This window comes from Terrapene carolina, unplaced genomic scaffold (genome assembly GCF_002925995.2).
Source record: "Terrapene carolina triunguis isolate 2854851 unplaced genomic scaffold, T_m_triunguis-2.0 Scaffold95, whole genome shotgun sequence".
Taxonomy (NCBI): Eukaryota; Metazoa; Chordata; order Testudines; family Emydidae; genus Terrapene; species Terrapene triunguis.
The window spans coordinates 42,503,037-42,522,263 of record NW_020664446.1 but is presented as its reverse complement, the minus strand read 5'-3'; the positions used below and the strand labels follow the sequence as shown (position 1 = coordinate 42,522,263).

At 42.1% G+C, this 19,227-nt stretch overlaps 1 protein-coding gene across 1 annotated transcript in view; it reads right to left on the bottom strand.

Annotated features, from left to right (window-relative positions):
• Positions 1 to 19,227, bottom strand: part of CDH23 (cadherin related 23) — a 495,748-nt gene that overhangs the window by 275,040 nt on the left and 201,481 nt on the right. Inside the window, exon 8 of the mRNA XM_029911383.1 lies at positions 18,364 to 18,442. Within this exon, the coding sequence (XP_029767243.1) occupies positions 18,364 to 18,442 (79 nt within the window). The remainder of the gene's footprint in view (positions 1 to 18,363; positions 18,443 to 19,227) is intronic.

Here is a 19,227-nt window from a genome sequence, read left to right as displayed (position 1 = left end):
AAAAAGGGACGTGCGTGAACAGAAGAGACAGACTTCCATAGTAAATAAAACCATACTAAATCTCTCCATGGGTTCTGTGGCAGTCTGTCTGAGGCATGACACAAGATTTCATAAGAGGGCCTTCAAAACCTAGAGTGAGCCCTGCCCACTTTTCCAAAGCCGAGACCATGTGCTAACTTTGTAACATACACATTTTAACTGGAGTGAGCTTCACAAGAACCAAGTTCAGCTCCCTGCTCTGGCACCGGCTTCCCTGTGTGATCTGGAGCAAGTCATTTATTCTCTCTGTGCATCGGTTCCCCATCTGTACAATGGGGAGCATAGTACTTCCCTACCTCACCAGGCAGATGTGAGGATAAATACATTAAAAGACTAAGAGGCCCACAAATACAATGGTAATGGGAACCATATAGTACCTTAGAGAGGCAAGGTGGGTGAGGTAATATCTTTTATTGGACCAACTTCTGTTGGTGAAAGAGACAAGCTTTCAAGCTACACAGAACTCTTCTTCAGGTCTGTGTAGCTTGAAAGCTTGTGTCTCTCACCAATAGAAGTTGGTCCAATAAAAGATATTACCTCACCAACCTTGTCCCTCTAATATCCTGGGACCAACACAGCTACAACACTGCAAACATGTAATACCTTAGACAGATATATGCAATCAGCACCATTGCTACTAAATCCTTCATGTATCATTTTGTTTTTCTTGGTCTATAAGAATTTTTCCGGTAGAAATGGAGATTTAAAAAGACAAGAACAAGGATCAGGTCAATCTGGCTAAAATATAAGTCACCTTTGGGAATTGTGAGTTATAAATCCTATCCAACTCATGAGTTCCTTTCATCAGCTGGGGTGAGAAAAAGTGAGATGAAGAGAAAAGAGCAGGAAGGAAGCCAGATCAGGAGCAGCAGGGCTATATCACAATAGCAAAATTTCAGGTCTCTTCTAGTCTCATTGTGAAGAATGGGTCTTGGTATAGATGCCATTTTGGAGAAACAATGATATAAAGTGGGATTTTGTAGATAAGGACCATGATTCTTAATACCTTCTGCTGACTCTCTCAGTTTAAAGACGCTATTTAAAAATACTGGGCTGACTCCAGAAAAAGGAGAAAGATATTGAAGTCTCCTCCCCGCCCCCTTTGCTATTGGTAGCTCATTACTTTTCAAATTATGCACACAGAGAAAGATTTGGCTACTCTCCATCTTTAATTAAGTACTGCCTCTGAGCCAGCACTGTCCAACCCTCTATGCCTAGGTGAACGCTCCAACAGTCCCCCTGTGAAGGGACGTTTGTGGCTGAGAGATGCATTGTCAGAATGGTGGAGACTTGCCGAGCCACTGAACTTGGAGTGAATGACTTTCATGAGATGTGAAAGGGGAACCCATCACACTCCTTGTGCTGGATAATTTATTAATCAAAATGTGCTCCGTCAGGGCTCCTCTGCACTGAAATAGATGCTGTTGGATGTGGTTCATAGAGTCGGCAACAGACACAGTTATCATTATATAAATAGTCCATCAGCTGATTTGACCACCTCACTGCTTTTCACCTTGAGTTTTTGCCCCCATGCAATATGGAGACAAGTGCTTCAGGGCAGCTTCTCTTCTGTCTTCATCAACACATCCATAACCTATCAGTAAGAGCATTCCTCGGTCTCTGCCCCCACTCAGTTTTGAAGGGAACAAGACATTTCCGAAGGGAAGAGGATTACACTGTGTTCTTTATTTCATAAACTACACCCTCAGGAACAGAGATTACAAATTCATCATCTCCAGTTCTAGAAAAAAGCATGTGTTCTCCTTGATCTAGAATCAGATTACTGCTTGTTTCTAGAAACACTGATTCCTGCCATGGCACTCAACTCTAGATTGGGAATTCTGTAGAAACCCCCCCGACACACACACTCTTCTAGAACCAGCAATTTTGGTACCTTGTCTGAGGGAGAGTTAATTCACCTGTTCTAACACAACAGATCCATAATTTCTAATCTTGTGGTTTCTAAAAAGAATAACCCTTCCTTGCAACAAGCACAGGTAAAATGTACCTTGTACAGAGTCACAGGTACACACAAGGACCAATTCTACCATCTGATATACGGACACAATTCCCATTAAAGTTAATAGGAGCTGCAGTCATGTATTGGAGAGAAGAATAAAGTCCATAGATTCTAAAGATATTGGATTTCTGAGCTAATCATAGTTGAGGCGATGATTTTGGCATGGAAATTTTTAACAAATTTCACACTAGAGGTGTGGAAGAAAAAACCTATAAGTCACAGAAAGGTCACCAAATAATGTAGTTTTCAGTACCTCAACATATACAAGAGTAGAGTGGGGGTGCTGAAAGGTGAGTCCACAGGTGCCTAGCACACAAGGGCACAGTACCACTCAAGTTTGGCCCTGCCATCACTCCATAGATGGAGACAAAGGGCAGGCCGGAGAAGCACTGTGACCCCAGTCACAAGGGTGCAATTCCACTCCTAATCAAATGCATTTCCCCAGTCATTTCCAAAGCAGGGGGGAGCCCAATTTCATGGACTTTATCCACATTCACGATTTCCATGACCACCATAACCTCTGTGACAAAATTGTAGTCCCAACCCTAGTTTATCATTGTAAGGTGCTGGCTGTTCCCCAGCCCACAAAGGACCTAGCGACAAACCCAGGGTCTCTTTCCAGGCACAGTTTTATTTTCCAAATGTAGGAAAAACACAAACACAAACTCCTTCTTAAGCTACAGCTCTCAGGGGATTTTCCCCTTTGCCTCTCTCAGTCCTTCCTGCTTCAGGGCCTGGTGCAGGTTCTTCCTTGTCTTTTTCACTAAACACCACATCCCAGGGCTTTATCCCTGGAGGCCCTTTTTCCCCAGCGGGTTCCCACGGTCTTGCCTCCCAGGGAACTCTCACTAGGAAGCTCCTATTGCTCTGCCCTCCTTATTGACAGCCTGGCTCTTTATAGTCCCATGTGCTTTCACGCTCTCTTAACTGGCTAAACTGAGAGCACCTGTTCTTGTACAGGAGCTACTTCATTTAAACAGGCCAGCCACCCGGTGCCAATCATATTCAAGGATTCTGAATCCCAAACCACAATATTCTTTTACAAACACACATTAGAATTCAGCTGATGTCTAGAACTGAAGGTAAATAACCAGCACGGCTTTGGACCCTGGACCTGCTTTGCAATCTTGGGTATCACATTTACACGCTTTCATGCAAAATCTAGACTGCTGGCATCCAGAGTGGATGAAGAAATCTTGAGACTGTTACATTAATTATGTCGTCTCAGGAGATTTTTTTTGCCTTTCCCTGTAGTCACTTTTGCTTTATCTGGAGATAGGTTTGTGAAATTTGTGGACAACTCTATATGGAGGTATCCACTCTTCCTCCCCAACACGGGTACACATAACAGCATGATAAGTATAGTACAACCCCTCAAAGGTGGTACTTCAGGGAGAGATGACAACATAGCAGTCATGGATTGACTACGGTTGTGACATCATTGTTTTGAAACAACACCTTAATGGGTGGCATTTCATTAGAGGCATCGTTCAATATGGTAGGCTTACATATCCAAATATTCACCTAAAAGGTTTTAAGAATCAAGACCAATAGGTCTTTCTCCTCCTCTATCCTCCATGATTCCATGAACTGAATGCAATGAAAACCTATTGCTGGAAAGCTGTACTCATTTGCTCAGTCCAGAAGCCTGAAAGTTCCTTGAGAAATTATCATCATGAATGAACTTGCAGAACTCGTGTACAAATAAAATATTACCTTTTACAATGGGCTGTTTGTGTCCTCTGCCGGTGGCAGTCACCATGATGTGTGTGACACTAATATAAGGGATTATGAAAGAGTACACCAGTGTGGTATAAGAAAGTATTAACCAGTTCAAACTTGTTTCAACCACATTTTAACAGTAAGAAAAAATTGAATGAGAAATATTCACACCACTTCGTAGTGATACAACACAAGATTCCATTCAGTTCTGTTCTATTTCCCTCTCAGTACAACACAATTTTCTCTCATTCCCAAAGGATGACATAACTCATAAATGTTCATTTCACCCTTTTATTTAGCCTCCTGTTTAACTTGCAGAGGGCTTCATCCAAGTAAACAGGGAGCAGAAGGCAAATATAGTCCCAAAGAGAGCATGTTCCTTGTACATTTGGACTTTCATGCATTTATAGCTTGACTGGAGTTTATAGCATGAATTTTCACAACCCCGCATACAAAAGAAACACACACATTAAACTGCGGGGGGATTTTTATGCAGATTGTTTCTGCACTGGACTTCTGAGGTTCACAAAATATCCCTCATTCCCCACCTCTGGCAGCAAACATACTCATACAGGGACTTATGGATGGGTTTCACTTCCACATACCCAACAGCTGCTTCCTGCTGACATCAGAAGCTGTACAGGGGGCCATTTGACTCAACATAACCCCCAGATGGCATTTCTACCTTTGTCATTGCTTCTTTGGATACATTTTTAACATAAATAAATCCACTTCCTTGCTATCTTTCTGGAAACTCTTCCAGTCAAGGCCTGAGTAAAAACATAAGAACTCTTCTATTTTTCCTAGTCCCCTGAAACATATACAGACATTGCAATCCCACTATGATCCAGTCTTCAATATTTTAAATGTTTCTTCTGCATGTGTTGTTTTTAAATAAAAATAACAAAAAAGCCAGAATCCAACATCCCAACTCTCTACTGAGGGATCTGACTTTTAAAATGTCAGATGGAATGATGATTATTTCTATTTGGGTCACTGTGTAATTATTTGCATCTTGCCCACCTAGTACAATATAACTTCACACAATTTAGACTCAAAATTCTTTAGGGAAGGGGGAAAAAAACAAAAACATTTTAACGTAGCTCTCTGCCTTGACTACTGAAAAAGTGCAGTCTCTCTCCAATCCAGATGGTGTGTACTCACTCCTCTTTTTTGTCACTCAGTGTGTCTCCTTTTCTAAGTTCTTCAATTCCTGGTAAAGTAGTTCTGATATATTCAATAAAATAGTGTGGGGTACTGCCTGGTATTATTTCCCATTAAACTTGCAATCAACTGGCCCTATGCCAACACCAAACCCCTTTCTAGATGCAGACTTCAGCCCCACTTCTCCCTCCAAAAAAGCCTGCCAGCCCTTTCACACTCTTTTCAGTCATTTCCCAAACTAATGCTGACTTATAGTTTTAATTACTGAAGCCCATTTGCTGGGGAAGCACTTTGAAATGAAAGCAGCTATTATAAAAGCCATATTTACTATGATTGTTCCTGGATTGACAGCAGGCCAAAGTAAGATGCCAAAGTAACAACACAGCCTGTTGGTTCACAGCACCAGAGAAACACCCAAGCCACCTAGTAAACGAGGGCCAGAGCATCAGCCGCCACCTCACTCTCACGCTCAGTCACATTCCCTTGCTTTGGCAGTGTGGAAAAACAGCCTCAATCAATAATTTGGTGTGCGGTGTATTTCTCCATATCAGCAGGTCTTCCTACAAAAAGGCTCTGATCACACAAATCACATAGGAAGTCCTTCCCTGGCAGGTATAATTTGAGAAGACTTTAACACACTGGTAATTTGGAGTGATTTGAATATGGGGAAAAAGCCAGCACAATTTAGGCCAACCAACAATGGATATATTAAACTGATCGGTCTTATTTCCAGGACATGCTGTCCCTTCTAAAGTCCAGTTTAGGGACTCGGGGGGGGGGGGGGGGGGAGAGAGGAGGAGGGGCAGATTTTTAAAGGTATTGAGACACCTAAAGATGCAGATGGGTGCCTAGTGGGATTTACCAAGGAAAGGTTAAACAACCTCCTAATTTGGGGATGAGAGATATTATTTGGCTAAATGACTGACTTAAAAACCTGCACAACAACTGGAAAATACGGGGGCTTGAGTTCTATTTGCCTTTGGAGAAAGGTGCTGCATGATTTTAAAACTATTATTCTTCAATAGTAGAAGAAGCAGGGGAAGCACTACTTTCAAGCAATATCCACACTGTTTCTGTATCAAGGGCTTCTATTTAGTTGGACAAACACAGCATCATATTTTTTAATTCACACTTCCCTTGGAGTACAACAGCGTTAATTAAAAGGGGGGGGGAAATGTTTTTTTCCCCAAAAATTTAGCAAGTTTCATAAAAATCAACTTTAAAAACAATGTTCTAAAGGTTTCACAAAATCTCTAAGCCCCACCAGCTCCCTGCAGCCCTGGGCCTCGTTCTTCTACTGTCTTCTACAAAGGCTCTTCAAGTACAGAGAAAGGCATATTGATTGTCCTTGTGTAATCTCCCTGCTGTCCATCCATCACTGAACCTGAAATTTGTCAATCACATGGAGATTGACACTTTGACATCATTGGTAGCCGCTGCTTTTCCAGAGCCTATGAATCCTTCTGTCTGATTTAACTCTTTGGTGTCCACCCTTACAGTACAAGTCAGTCCTATGTATGTGCATCCAGAGTCCTGCATCTCTATCCGATATTAAGATAAAAGTTTTGTGCAGATTTTTTTATTTTAAGATCAACTTGAAAACAAAGTGAAAGGGTTTTTTTCTAGGGAGGAGCAAAAGGGGTGGATTAATTAGGAACAGGCAGGGTTGGACTTACTTTCACCTGTGGAGACCTGGGTTCAAAAGTCAAGCCTTGAGTAACCTGTGAAAATGGGCTTGATTTGGGTAATTGGAATCAAGCCCACCTTACAGGCTTTGACTCTTTAAAACCAAGTCTCAACTGGGCAGGTTCAATCTTTTTGGTTCCCAACATATCCTTCCTCTGCTCCTAAGGCCACCTCCCTCTGACATCACATCACAGGCCTGGATTTCCTCCATTCCACATAACAATCATCAGAGAGATGGGGCACAGTGGTCTTTATTCTCCTGCAACTCCTTCCACTCTCTGATGGGGGGAGACAGTTGGCTACTCTTTTGAGACCTGTAGGGAGACTACCAAACAGGGACACCATTCCAAGCTGTTTTCTGAGTGTATGGTAGGTGTCTTCCCAATAGGCCAGCAGAGATTGACACAGTCCCAATTCCCATTACAGCTTCCCCACCTCCACCTCCCCCCATCTCTTCTATAATTTCCTAGCCATCACAGAAGGGTGTCAGATCCAGCCATTTAGAGGAGGAGGGGTCAGGAACACTTACAACCCCCCAGTCCAGAAGACCTCATGAAATTCTGGTGCAGTTATGCGATATCCCAGATGATCTCAGGAGAAGAGGAAATGTATAAAGAGATGGTAAATGGGATGATGGGAGGGAGGAACAGAAGCATGTAGAGAAGAGAGGGAAATATTTTTGTGAGATTTCCGCCAGTTTGGTTCTGATGCTCCAATCCAGATCCTGAATGGGGCTATGTCTCAGGGGGGAACCCAAATCCTGAATATTAACCTTTCGCAGGGAGTGTCTAGATCCAAACATTGTCACCTGGACCCATCCCTGATTTTAGCAAGCCGGGGGGCTGACTAGCTGAATGGCAGATGTTGGAGGTTTGAGAACTGGTTTACTGCATTCTCCTAGTCACAATGAACATTGGTACTCTGGGTTCTGCATATTTATTTCAGACCTCTCTGTGAAGGGTGATTCCCCACTCTGCCACTTCGAGTGCAGAAGGTGGGGGCCCGCAAGGATTCTAAAAATTAATACTAGCCACTCCAGGCTTATATTAAACTCCCAAGGTTACAGCTTCTCTCTGACCTTGGATGGGTAGATGCTGCCACCACCCAAATGCAAAAAAACCCCTTTTGAGAACCCAGAAATGCGCACTTGGGAATTCCTTCCTGTGGGGTACCCTCAAGCCCTTTCACCCTCCTCCCCCCTCCGGGGAAGAGCTGAAAAAGAAAAACAAAGGAAATCAGCTGTTGCCACCAACATATGCAATAATTGTGCAATAGCATATGCACAAACCTCTTAGGGACACAAAAATTCAATCCTGTTCTTGAAAAGGGTAAATTCAAGAAAATACATCTGGAACTTAGGCTATTTGCTAGATCAAAAAAAAAAACCTCTTACAAAAATTAAGCATCAAGATAGCTCTCTTGAGGTTCATCTTAAGGGTTACAAGCAAAAGAAAAGCACCTGGGGTTAGCACCGAGGAATCTACAAGCCAATAAGAAATAAAAGAATTAACCCTAATCGCGTCTTCCTAGACCTTCCCTGACTTATTACATATCAGGGGTTTCAGATAAGCAACCTCTAGGTATGATCTCATGGTTCCTCCGTACCTGGCTTAAAGCTTCCTACATCATAGTTCAGCTTGGTTCCTGCTTTGCGTCTCCTCTCTCCCAAGAGCAACAACAAACAGACAAAGGGAAAGTTTTCCCCCCAATTTTAAAAAGTTCTAGCCCTCCCATTGGCTCTTTTGGTCAGGTGCCCACTCCCTTCTTTTTACCTATGGGCTTTTTAACCCTTTACAGGTAAAGCAAGTAGATAACAGCAACCAAGAGGGATTTTACAGCTAACTGGCTGGCTGGATGTCCATAAAAGGAAGCTACCCCCCTCCTTTCATTTATCACCCCCTCCATTTTAGAACACAAGCAAAGTTATTCAAAGGGGAAAAGGAGGTTATTATTTTAGCTTAATAATGTTACAAAGGAGGATGGAAACATACCATGTCACCACAGACCATAGACTGGATCCTCCCCTCAACTGTTCTATCAGCACAAAGCTCCCTAAAGCCCGCTTAACCAGTCAAAGGAGGATCTGCCCTGTGTAAAAGGATTCTCAGGTAGCACCGAGCTGCCATACTGGTTTCTGTGCTACCCTTCCCCCTACAGCCAGTACAGGGGATGTGGCTGGGGGAAAGAGCGCCTTGACCAACTCATCACTGCATCCCAGGAATCCCAGACTGCTGTAACAACTACTTGGGGTCCCTGGCAACCAGTGTAAGTTAGCAGCCTGTAGACAGCTCTCTCACCTGTGATGGGGGACTGGCCCAGCACAGAACAGCCCCAACACGAGGGGAGCAACCACATCCTGCTCAGTTGCTCCAAGTCACAACTCAGGATGCAGGCCCATAAATGAAACATCAAAACCTGAATGATTTGTTTAATGCCACTTGAAAGGGGGAAACATGATTGAGTTTTGCATACACCAAACCACAACTGTCCAAGTCCTTCTCCACTGGATATGGATTAGTCCCCAGTGCTGTAGATTTTTCACTTTACCTGATTTCACAAAATGCTAGTGGTACTTTTATCATACACCATTTAGACATTACCCCCATAATCACTGGAAGTTATTCTATACAGGTGAAGGAATAGGCTTTCCTCATTCTGATTTACGGTGTTCAAGCATACACATGCTTGTGCCTCTGCACTTTTGCATTTACCATCCCACAAGCTTTTAGGGTAGCAGAATGGAACCAATTTTGTAGTTCTCACCCCTTGTAAATACACATGGCATCACACGGCAGGCCAGGAGATGTGGGGAAAGACCCAATTTGAAACAGATGCCCATTGATGCGCAAGTCACTGGATTTGGGTTTTACATATGGGGGGTGAGGGGTGGCATTAAGTTTGCCTATCATGGCTTGAGTACCATCAAAGTTCCTTTGGTGTCTAGTTAATTATGAAAATCCTGCTGTTAAAATGCCATTAAAATCACCATATCTTAGGTGGATTCAGTAGCTGCTAGTATGAAAACGTGCTGCTCTCCAATGACCTGATCCTGCAAAATACTAAGCAACCTCCATTCCCACTGACTTCAAGAGTAGTTAAAGGTACTCCATATCTAACAAGGGGTGCTCGGCACCATACAATTGGTTCCTAAGTAAGGAACTGGTAGGTGAGGTTCTGTTCTGAAATGCAGCTCCTCTTTCCCTCAGCTTCAGTTCTCAAAGTTCTATATAAGTCAGAGTTGCGTGAAACCAATTTTTTTCAGAGAAATTTCACTATTTCTATAGCAAAAACAGCTTTCTGAGGCAAGATGATAGTTCTCCACCTGCAAAAACTGCCTTTCCTTTTCCAGAAAGGCTCTGAGTGAAAATGAAAGTGTTCAGCTTTTTGTTAGAGCCCCAAACCCCAGGATTATTCTCCAGCTGTGTCAGTGCTGAGCATTTCCTTACACTGCTCTGCTAACAGTCCCAGTTTCTTATTAGCAAACCAATAGACATTTTTCATCTCAGTGGTGTCACCTGAGCTACTGTGTCATTCCAGGAGCTGTAGGTTAGGGGGAGAAGGGCTCCCACTGGTGGAACAGCAGATGGGGAAGCTCAGAACTGAATGAACAGAGACTGTCAACCAATCCCCAGGTGGAGAAAAAAAAGTTCTTTAGGTGAAAGCTGAGTCCAGTTAGTGGGGCAGTGGGAGAGAGAAGCCAATGTGAAACATTAGGGAAGAAGTACTCAGCTCGTGATAGGTACTGTGGTGAAGATGTAGAACAGCCTGGAGTCAAACACCAAAAATATAGAGCCAGATCCTCAGCTGGCATACCCTGAATCTCTCACCTTGCCCACCACATGACTCAGGTTACCCCAACAAAGAAAGTTCTGGTTCTCACACACTAGTAGCATTTCCCCAATACATTGGTGGTCACTCAGTGCCCGGGCCATGGGGGGCCCCACTTGTGAGGCCTTGCACAGCCATAGACAGCAGCAGTCACTGGGTGCCTTGCAGTCTGGAACACTGGAGCTGCTTGCTCCCACTTCCCCCAAGGGGGCAGGATGCTGAAAACAGGATGAGGAGGGGGGGAACAATAGTTAAAATGGCACAATGGGATTCTGAGAGTTGTAAATGCATCAGCTAATGTCCAGCCAGCTTTAGTTTCTCTCTTTCTAGAGGCTAGTGAGGCCCTGAACACCCAAACACTAGTTTTGCTGCCTTCCCATTACCTGGTGCACCCTGGATGGTTCCAGGAAATCAATCACCCTTAGCCCAGAGAGCTCCCCTAAATGAAAAGTCTTATCTAGAACATGTCATGTTATATAACAAGTCATTTGCTTTGCCTGGAAAATGAAAGATGATGAGGCAGAGTCCTCGGGACAGAGGCTATCTTCATAAATCTGCCACAAAAGGAGTCATGGATTACTTTGCTGAATTAATGATCTGTCCTTCAAACGGAGCCCTGACCTCAACTGCTGAGCATCACCAACCTGCCAAGGCAGCTAGTGAACTTCGATAAGGGAGAGATTCTGTACAGCAGTGTGAGAAGGCTGGTTGCAGTCTGATTTTTGGATGGCATTCAGTGTTAACTGGCATGTACCCACACAACCATCATTATTTTCACTACTGCTCCCTACTAGAAGCTCTCTCTTGTTCTTTCAGGCTCAGATGTTATCCATTTTCTCTTGGTTTTAGTATTGTTGACCCGGTTTGTGAGGAATCAAGAAAGGTTTTGACTCTGAGTTTGTGTGTGTTAATTGCTTGTTAGGAGAGAAATGAGTGGACTTAGATCAAGGCCAGTTTTTTCCTAATTGAATTCCACTTACAGTATGCACAGGGATCCGTATTACCCTGAACAATGTTGGATATAACCAAAATCATCAGCAAAGCTTACACTGCACAGGTGTAGCCCCACATGCAGAATTCCAAGAAAAACAGCCTGCAGCCAGTCTCCTTGCCCCTCTCCAACATTTTTTTCATGATATTGATTCTACGGCCATGACCTCTCTATGGAAACATGCAGAAAAATTCCCATCATTGCTATCCATGGTTCTGCTCCACTAATGGAAGCCCTAGTGTAGACAAGCCTCTGGCGGCTTCTGATATTGCTATCTCCATACCGGTTAAGTGTAGAGTTTAGAGAAAGTTTTAAAATTTGGATTTTTCAATTAAATTATTCATTAAAATTTGAATGTCAAAAAAATTGTCAAAATAGTTATTTTCATGGAGAGAAGCATATTAATTGACTCAGGAAAAACAAATTTAAAAAAGGATTTCTCCATTGAGGGAAGAAATCTTTAAACTAGTATGTAGCCAAGCCAGCCAGCTAGCTGGAAACAGTGGACTCCTCAGCTATGCCAACCAAGAAAAAAGGCATACGGATGAGAACATTGGATTCTGTATGATTTCAGACTTCAATATCTTTGTAACCGAACAGTATATGATTACACCTTAAGACTTATTTTATATGATTAATCTTGTAGTTTTATTGTTTTCCTGTCATGAGAACTTTGTGCTTGTAGATAGCTGCATAAATAAGAGCGTCTGCAGTATATCCTGAAGAACAATCTAATGCACATCTAACAGAGGTGGGGGGCTGAAATGGACAATGTCAATTTACGATTCAGAATTTTTTTTTAAAATGTCCTTCCCAGTGATATTAACACCATAACTTATTAAAACGGAAAGAATGATAAACATCCAGTTTACTTGTTGCTGTACTTTCACAGTGTGGACAATAAAAACAGACTAAATTAGTAGATAATAGAGATAGTGTTGCCTAGACACTAGCACTAGCAAATTCAGGAGACCTGGGTTCTATTCCCAGCTCTGCCACTAGTCTTTTGGTTGACCTGGGACAGGTCACTTCCCATCCCTGTGCCTTGGTTTCTCCATCTGTCAAGTGGAGATAGTGAGGTTTATCTTCTTTTGTAAAGCACCTTGAGATCTACTGATGAGATATGCTGTATAAGAGCTAGCTAGCAATTATTATTATTCATTTTCACTTTTGCTTACAGTCACTTGCTAATTCAATTAACTTCCTGATACCCATATGTTATACAGCTTTGCAAAATTGTCATGAAAATTTACCTGCCTAGGCACAAAATCTACTCATTGACTTTTACTATAATGATTAAGGATAATGACGAATTAATGATGTTTTATTTGACTGCCAGAAAACTATTCGCCTTGTGTGAGTAGAATTTTGCAAGGATGCATTAACAGAATGTTTCAATGTTTGGAATATAAAACATGAGAAGGTAACGTATTCCTTCAAAAAAAAAAAAAAAACTATTGGCATGGAAATTTTAAAGAGACTTGATTCAAAAGAAGTCAGAGTCATTTCTGTTCATGCTTATTTTTATAAAATTTAAATGTTGAGCCTAAATTGACCTGCCAGCATGAGTTTAATGAATCATGAATTTAAAGTACCTTTCTCTTAAGTGGAACAGACAGAGGGCTAGTCATCTACAACTGTGATTTTGTAACTGGCTAGAGGAAGCATCCTCGTAACAAGTTACAAGTAACTGTTCAGGCTGTGGCCACATCATAGCTTTTCTGCCATTAAAACTAAACTTGTGCACCCAGCCATACCATACACTTCCTGACTATGTTTGTATTAGTGCATTCTGCAGACATATGGGTAACTATCCCCTAATGTGTCAGCAGGAGATAGAGTGCCCCAAAGACATGAACCTAGGGCAGTACCAGCAACACATGGGGCAATGCACTCTGCGGTGTCACAATCTGGCCAATCCCATTCCATAGGCACTGTTAGGAGGTCCACAAATAGAGCATGCTGTGCTGGTAATAGATTCCCGTGAGCTTAGCCTTCGTCTCTGGCATGGATGAAACACTGTTAGCAGATGAGGTTACTAACCAAGCTTCAGTCATGATGTTGTTTGTGAACACAAACCACGTCAGTAATTGGTTACAACTCAGTTAAAAGCAGAAGCAGGGAACCTAGAGGTTTTATCCCAGAATACAGTTTTCAGGAAATCTTTGGTTTAAGGCAAAGGCAGTGAGGGACTCAGAGTGAGGGAGCAACATTCCTTTATCCCATCTCAGGACACAGATTACTGGGAGTCTTCATTGCTTTGTGTTTCAACATGGTACACCTGATTCTGCTCTTGCGCTGGGGTAAATGAGGAGCAAAATTAAAGATATGCCATTTGAAACCGGCGTAAATGAGATTAGAATTAGGCCCAATATGCTTCAACTTGTTCTCTGGCATACATTAGACAATCTATTTGCCTGGTGCTCCATACATACCTTTAAATTCAAATCCTTCTCTTTTACTGGCCACTTAATCTGTCCATGAATGTGCTGCTCCTCAGACCTCAGCAACATTACCATACTGGAAAGTGCTGAGGTTATCAGGAGGGATGACAGATGGACAGTTTCAAAAATATTTTTAAATTCCTATGTTTTCGACTTTCCCAAAAAATGCAAAACAGTTTAATCGCTTGTGGCTTTGATGTGTTCTTAATGATTGTCTCCTACAGTAGCTGCCACCCCACCCCCACCCAGATCCATGGGCAGTGATTAAGTTATTGGCATATTCAAGCAAATCCAAGTGTCTTTGTGTCTGACTGTGACTGTCAATTCACAACACACACACACACACATACACACAAGCATTTTTGGTTTATTCCCACTATATCTTGACTGGGTAATGGTTGGACCAGCACAGACAAGACAGTTACACTAGCCAGGTGACAGAACACATTCCCAAAACAGGTTAACGGCTACTTTGTAAGAAAGGAATAAAACAAAAGTATAAACATAGCATGTGTAAAGCTGAAATTTGGGGATTGTTTGCTTGCTTTTAAAAACCAGCCCTGGGGTTTTAATAGAGTAGAGAGCCTGATGTGAACATGAGCAAACTTAGCTGACCTGTAAAATGCATGCATGCTCATTTGGTTTGCAGATTTGGGCCAGCAGACAGAAAAATATTTCAAATCTAGGCACAGTCTGTTTTGTATAGCAGTTGACAAGCTAAAGGAAAAATACCTAAAAGTGAAGTGAAATGAAAAATCACATTTCTTCAAAGCTAAAATTTAGGCTTCCCAGATGGGTCTGTAATATTGTTCTTAGTTCCCTTTCACACTGATACTGACACCTCAGTGGTTCAGGAGCCAAATTAGCAATCAACACTACCCAAAAGAGCCACAGTAGTGTGAATTTATTGTTCCATTTACTATAGTACTATAGATTCATATTTAAACAGTATGACGGGAAATATTTAGTTTATATATATTATTCTCACAGCAAAATGACTAAGTATTATTTTATCAACTGCAATTGGTTAATAACATAGTAAAAGCATCCTGATTGGTTAATAACTTAGTTTGGTTAATAGTTAAATCACACAGTGTTTTAATATCATATGGTATTGTTTTTAAAAGGATCGTCCACTTGAGGGGAAGGAAGGGAATAAGCTATTAAGAATTCTTCTGTGACATAAAAATCAATCAAAATTCAAAGTAAAGAATGGATGTATGAGAAAACCAGGCCACAGCAAAGAGCTTGAGATGGCTTGGGAACCTCTCAGAGCAGATGGAACAGGCCAAGTGGGGTTCATGGCTAAAATCTTGTCAGTGTCCAGCCTTTTGGCAAGAAAAGTGACCTCTAGGCTGACAGCAATTACAGAATACTCCCCAAAAGTCAGAGGGATGAGAAAGGCCATGTTCACACCACAAATTTCCCTCAACCCTAAACATTTTTCAAGGCCAATCCATAGCTGTGCTTCAGAGAACTTGATTTTAGAAGCACAAGGCAACCTGTGTGGAAAGAGAAATGTTGTTGGAAATTCTGCTCACGCATGATGTAGCTGAGCATAACAGGTTGCCGAAAGCAATGAAAACATGCAGTATCATGTAAGGGCTGAGTCTACACTAGATTTATTGGGAAGTTTCCCACTGTTCCATTATTACCAGTGCGACTCTGAACGTAGGCAGTAGCACTAATGTAGGCAGGGCATTGGGGATATTACTACCGCATAGTCTAATGCTCCTTAGAGCAGGCCTACAGATCAAATGGGTAAAAATGCTTGTGATCATCGGCGCTTTGTTTACACTTGTGTTCCCATCATTGCCAACCCTAGGGGGAGATTTCCCCTAAAAGTCTAGTGCATAAAAGGCCGAGGAGGAACCTGCCCCTCTCCCCGACATCTCCGGGCATCACGCTGGCCACATAGGAACGAATGAAAGGGATGGGAGCAGCAAAGCTGTCAATTAGGAACACAGGCAAAAGCTACAATTTTGCAAGTGGGAAAACCAAGTGTCATTATTAATGGGAATACACATTTATCCCAAGACAAACTCAACAGCCAAGCCAGCGGAGAAATTTACAGGTGATAGCTATATACTGAGCAGCACTCAGAAAATGACGTTCCAGAGGATTAGCCTACAGAATGGATCTTGGGAGAGGAGTAATTGAATAACAGAGCCTTTCACTTCTAGGTCATGGGTTTGAATGCAGCACAGGTCAGCAGTTGCAGAAAGTCTTTGCCATCTGAAGGTTGCTTGATGGCCTCTGAGAAATGATTTTATGGTCCCAGTCTAGTTCCCAATGAATCAGTGTCTACATCACAAAAAACCCACCACTGCAATTTGCTCTGATTGATATCCCTGTGTGACAGGTCAGCATCAATCGGTCAGTTAATACATACTGTATGTATATCAGAAAAAAATGTTAGAAGGGAATTATACAAATGTATAATCCCAGTATCTTTAAAGGTAGATTGAGCTGGATTCAGACTAAAACTTCCAGCCAGGGACAACGGACATGAAAGCCAGGATCAAGCCACCCTGACCCTTCAGGCTGATTGAGGTGCAGGCAATGTCAAAGACATATTTGAAACACTAGGCTTTGAGAAAGAAAACTCTGAAGTAACTCCAGAGTGAGATGTGGAGGGGAGGGTGGGAATTTTGAGCAGACACAGGGTACAATAGTCATTGCATGGAGGACACAGATTGTTACACTTCACCAAAGAAGAGACACCTGCTCAAACACTCCATTGCTGAAATGCTGCTGTAACCTAGCCCTGCATACTTGATATGCCACTGGATTCTGTCCAAACCACCATTATTAAAAGGCATCACAAAGTATGAAGGGCTGGGATCCCAGAGAACAAGAGAGAGGAAGGGCGACATGGGACACCTGAGATGCAAGGCTATGTCCCTCAAATAGAGGCCTGCAAAAGGGGTCATTGTCAAGCTGAAGAGAAAGGATGTATGTATGGGAAACAGAAGATAATGCTTATTTCCTTGTAACTACCTGCATGGTATCTATCTAGAGGAGCTGTTGCAGGTATCTTATCTCTATGTATCTTAGCCTTGAGCTAGTGGAATCCATGCAGAAAGGAGAATTGCATTCAGGTTTTTTCTGAAGTCAGATTCTATCTTTATTAATCAAGTTTTACTATAACTCAAGTGGTTTTAGATTGCTTGGGAATTTCACACAGATCACTTCAAAGAAGCAATTAAAGGGCATAGATTAAGCAAACCTCTCCCACAAGGAGTTGTTTTCTGGCCCATTGTCCCAATGAAGCATGGGAAATGCCTACTGACCAAGGAGAAGAAGAACTGAGGGCATAATATGATGGCAGCCCCAGGAGAAAGAAGAATACGTATGGGGGAGTGAATTACTCCCTCACCCTTTGAGGTGACACATACAGGTAGGGTTAAGAGAGACTGGTGGTGGGAGGTGAAAGCCAGCTCTTACACTATTAATCCAGCTTCTTTCACCAGTACTAAATTCATTGAAAAAATAGCAAGTAGCCATACCAGCTTGTGCTGTGATCCTACTAAATCTCACAAGTTAAGCAGAGTCATGCCGAGCCGGGCCAATACTTTAATGGGAGATGACTAGGGAACATTTAGGTGTTGCAGAAAATGGTCTCAGTAATTCAGCAGGTAATACATCACACTATTTCCATAACTATATCAATAAAATGACAACTGTATCAATAACAAAATGCTTATGCCTAACCATCTGCAGACATCCCCTTTGGTGCAGTATGAAATGGAACTATTCCTTAGTGATGACCATACTTAAACTTTTGTTTTACTCCATCACTTGTAAGTTATGCAGTGATCCTTAACTCATGAAAATAACCATGTACCACACTGTCCACCATTACATATATTCTCTCTCTAAAAGCAACAGTATCATGGCCAAATGCCTAAGGGCTCTCCTAATCCCCTTGCAGACCTGCTACTTTGTATAAGGTGAACTGCATACAGCCTTGAGCCAGTGGAATACATCCAGAACGGTGAACTGCATTCTCATATGAGCTAGACGCATCCAAAGGTGCACAAAGCAAGCAGCGCAGAGTCGGTGCTGAGGACATGGAAATGCATATAGCAGTCATGCTGCATATACCTTGCATGTTACTAAACTCTGAAAGGTCACAATATAAAACATTGTCAAAAAGTAGGCAAAATAACTATTTCCACTCAAGAGAATTGAGACGTCACTAACAATGGATTGTGACATCACTGAAGGCAAAAGAGACTCATCAGAAAACAGAGATTTCAGTTATTCCAGTAGGTTTTGGTAATTAGCCATGTTTGATATTAAAGAACTGACTACAGACCAATAACATCACAATTAAGTGGTTAGTTTAATAAAAATAGTTTTTCAAGTTTGGACAGAGTAGGTGAAAGTTCTTTAAAAGGCCAATTCTCCCTCACTTCCAACATACGCCAACCATGGGCTCATGATACGGTCTCCACATGACTTACCTGAGACAATGGTGTATCCAATACCCCTGGGCCGTCCTTTGTCCTGGTCAATTGCCGTTATCATACGCACAGTTGTACCCTAGGAAGGAAAGGAAGATGTCAACGTTCCAGGCCTTGTAGACTTCCATTGTATCATTTTCCTGTGCTTTACTGTACTGCAGGATGTGTAAGACTTATCTCACATGCACTCAGGGGATGAGAAGAACAGAGTGTATCACAGAACTTCATGACAAAGCAAGTATAACAGTTGAACTACATTGCTAATGTAATTTCTTTTTATAATGTTCTAAGTATTTGTGAGAATCAGGAGCTTCCTGCATACAGCGCCACTAAAGCAGCTTATTTCTGTCCTGCAACACCCTTTGCTATTCAAGTCCCATGCCCCCCACAAAACTCTGCCAAGATACCTTGATCTTGACCTGTAATACCCAAGGCAGAACTAGATCTGTAACACACAAGGTCGTCTGAGCAGATTGAGATGAATCATGTGGTAGTTTTGTGAAGTGAGAAAATGTCCACCAGGGACTATGATGACACCAACAAACTCATTTCACTGTCACTTGCCACCTACCTATAGTAGATGAATTTGAAGCTAGGTCACCAAGGTGAATGTTGCAATTAATGCTTGAGCTGAAAGGGTCACTTAACACTGAGAGCTAAAACAGAGAAATCTCAGCAGAGGGTAAAGGAAGCTGTAGCACATTTAAGGCAAAAAGACTAAGACTATAACAGATACATGGACTGGAGCTTTTAGTTTATAAGGAAACCTATACACTCTTTAATTTTAGAAAAAGGACTTCCATTGAGCAATAATTTCCTCAGCTTGGGACATCAGGACTCATATCCCACAAAGCAATCGTTTTC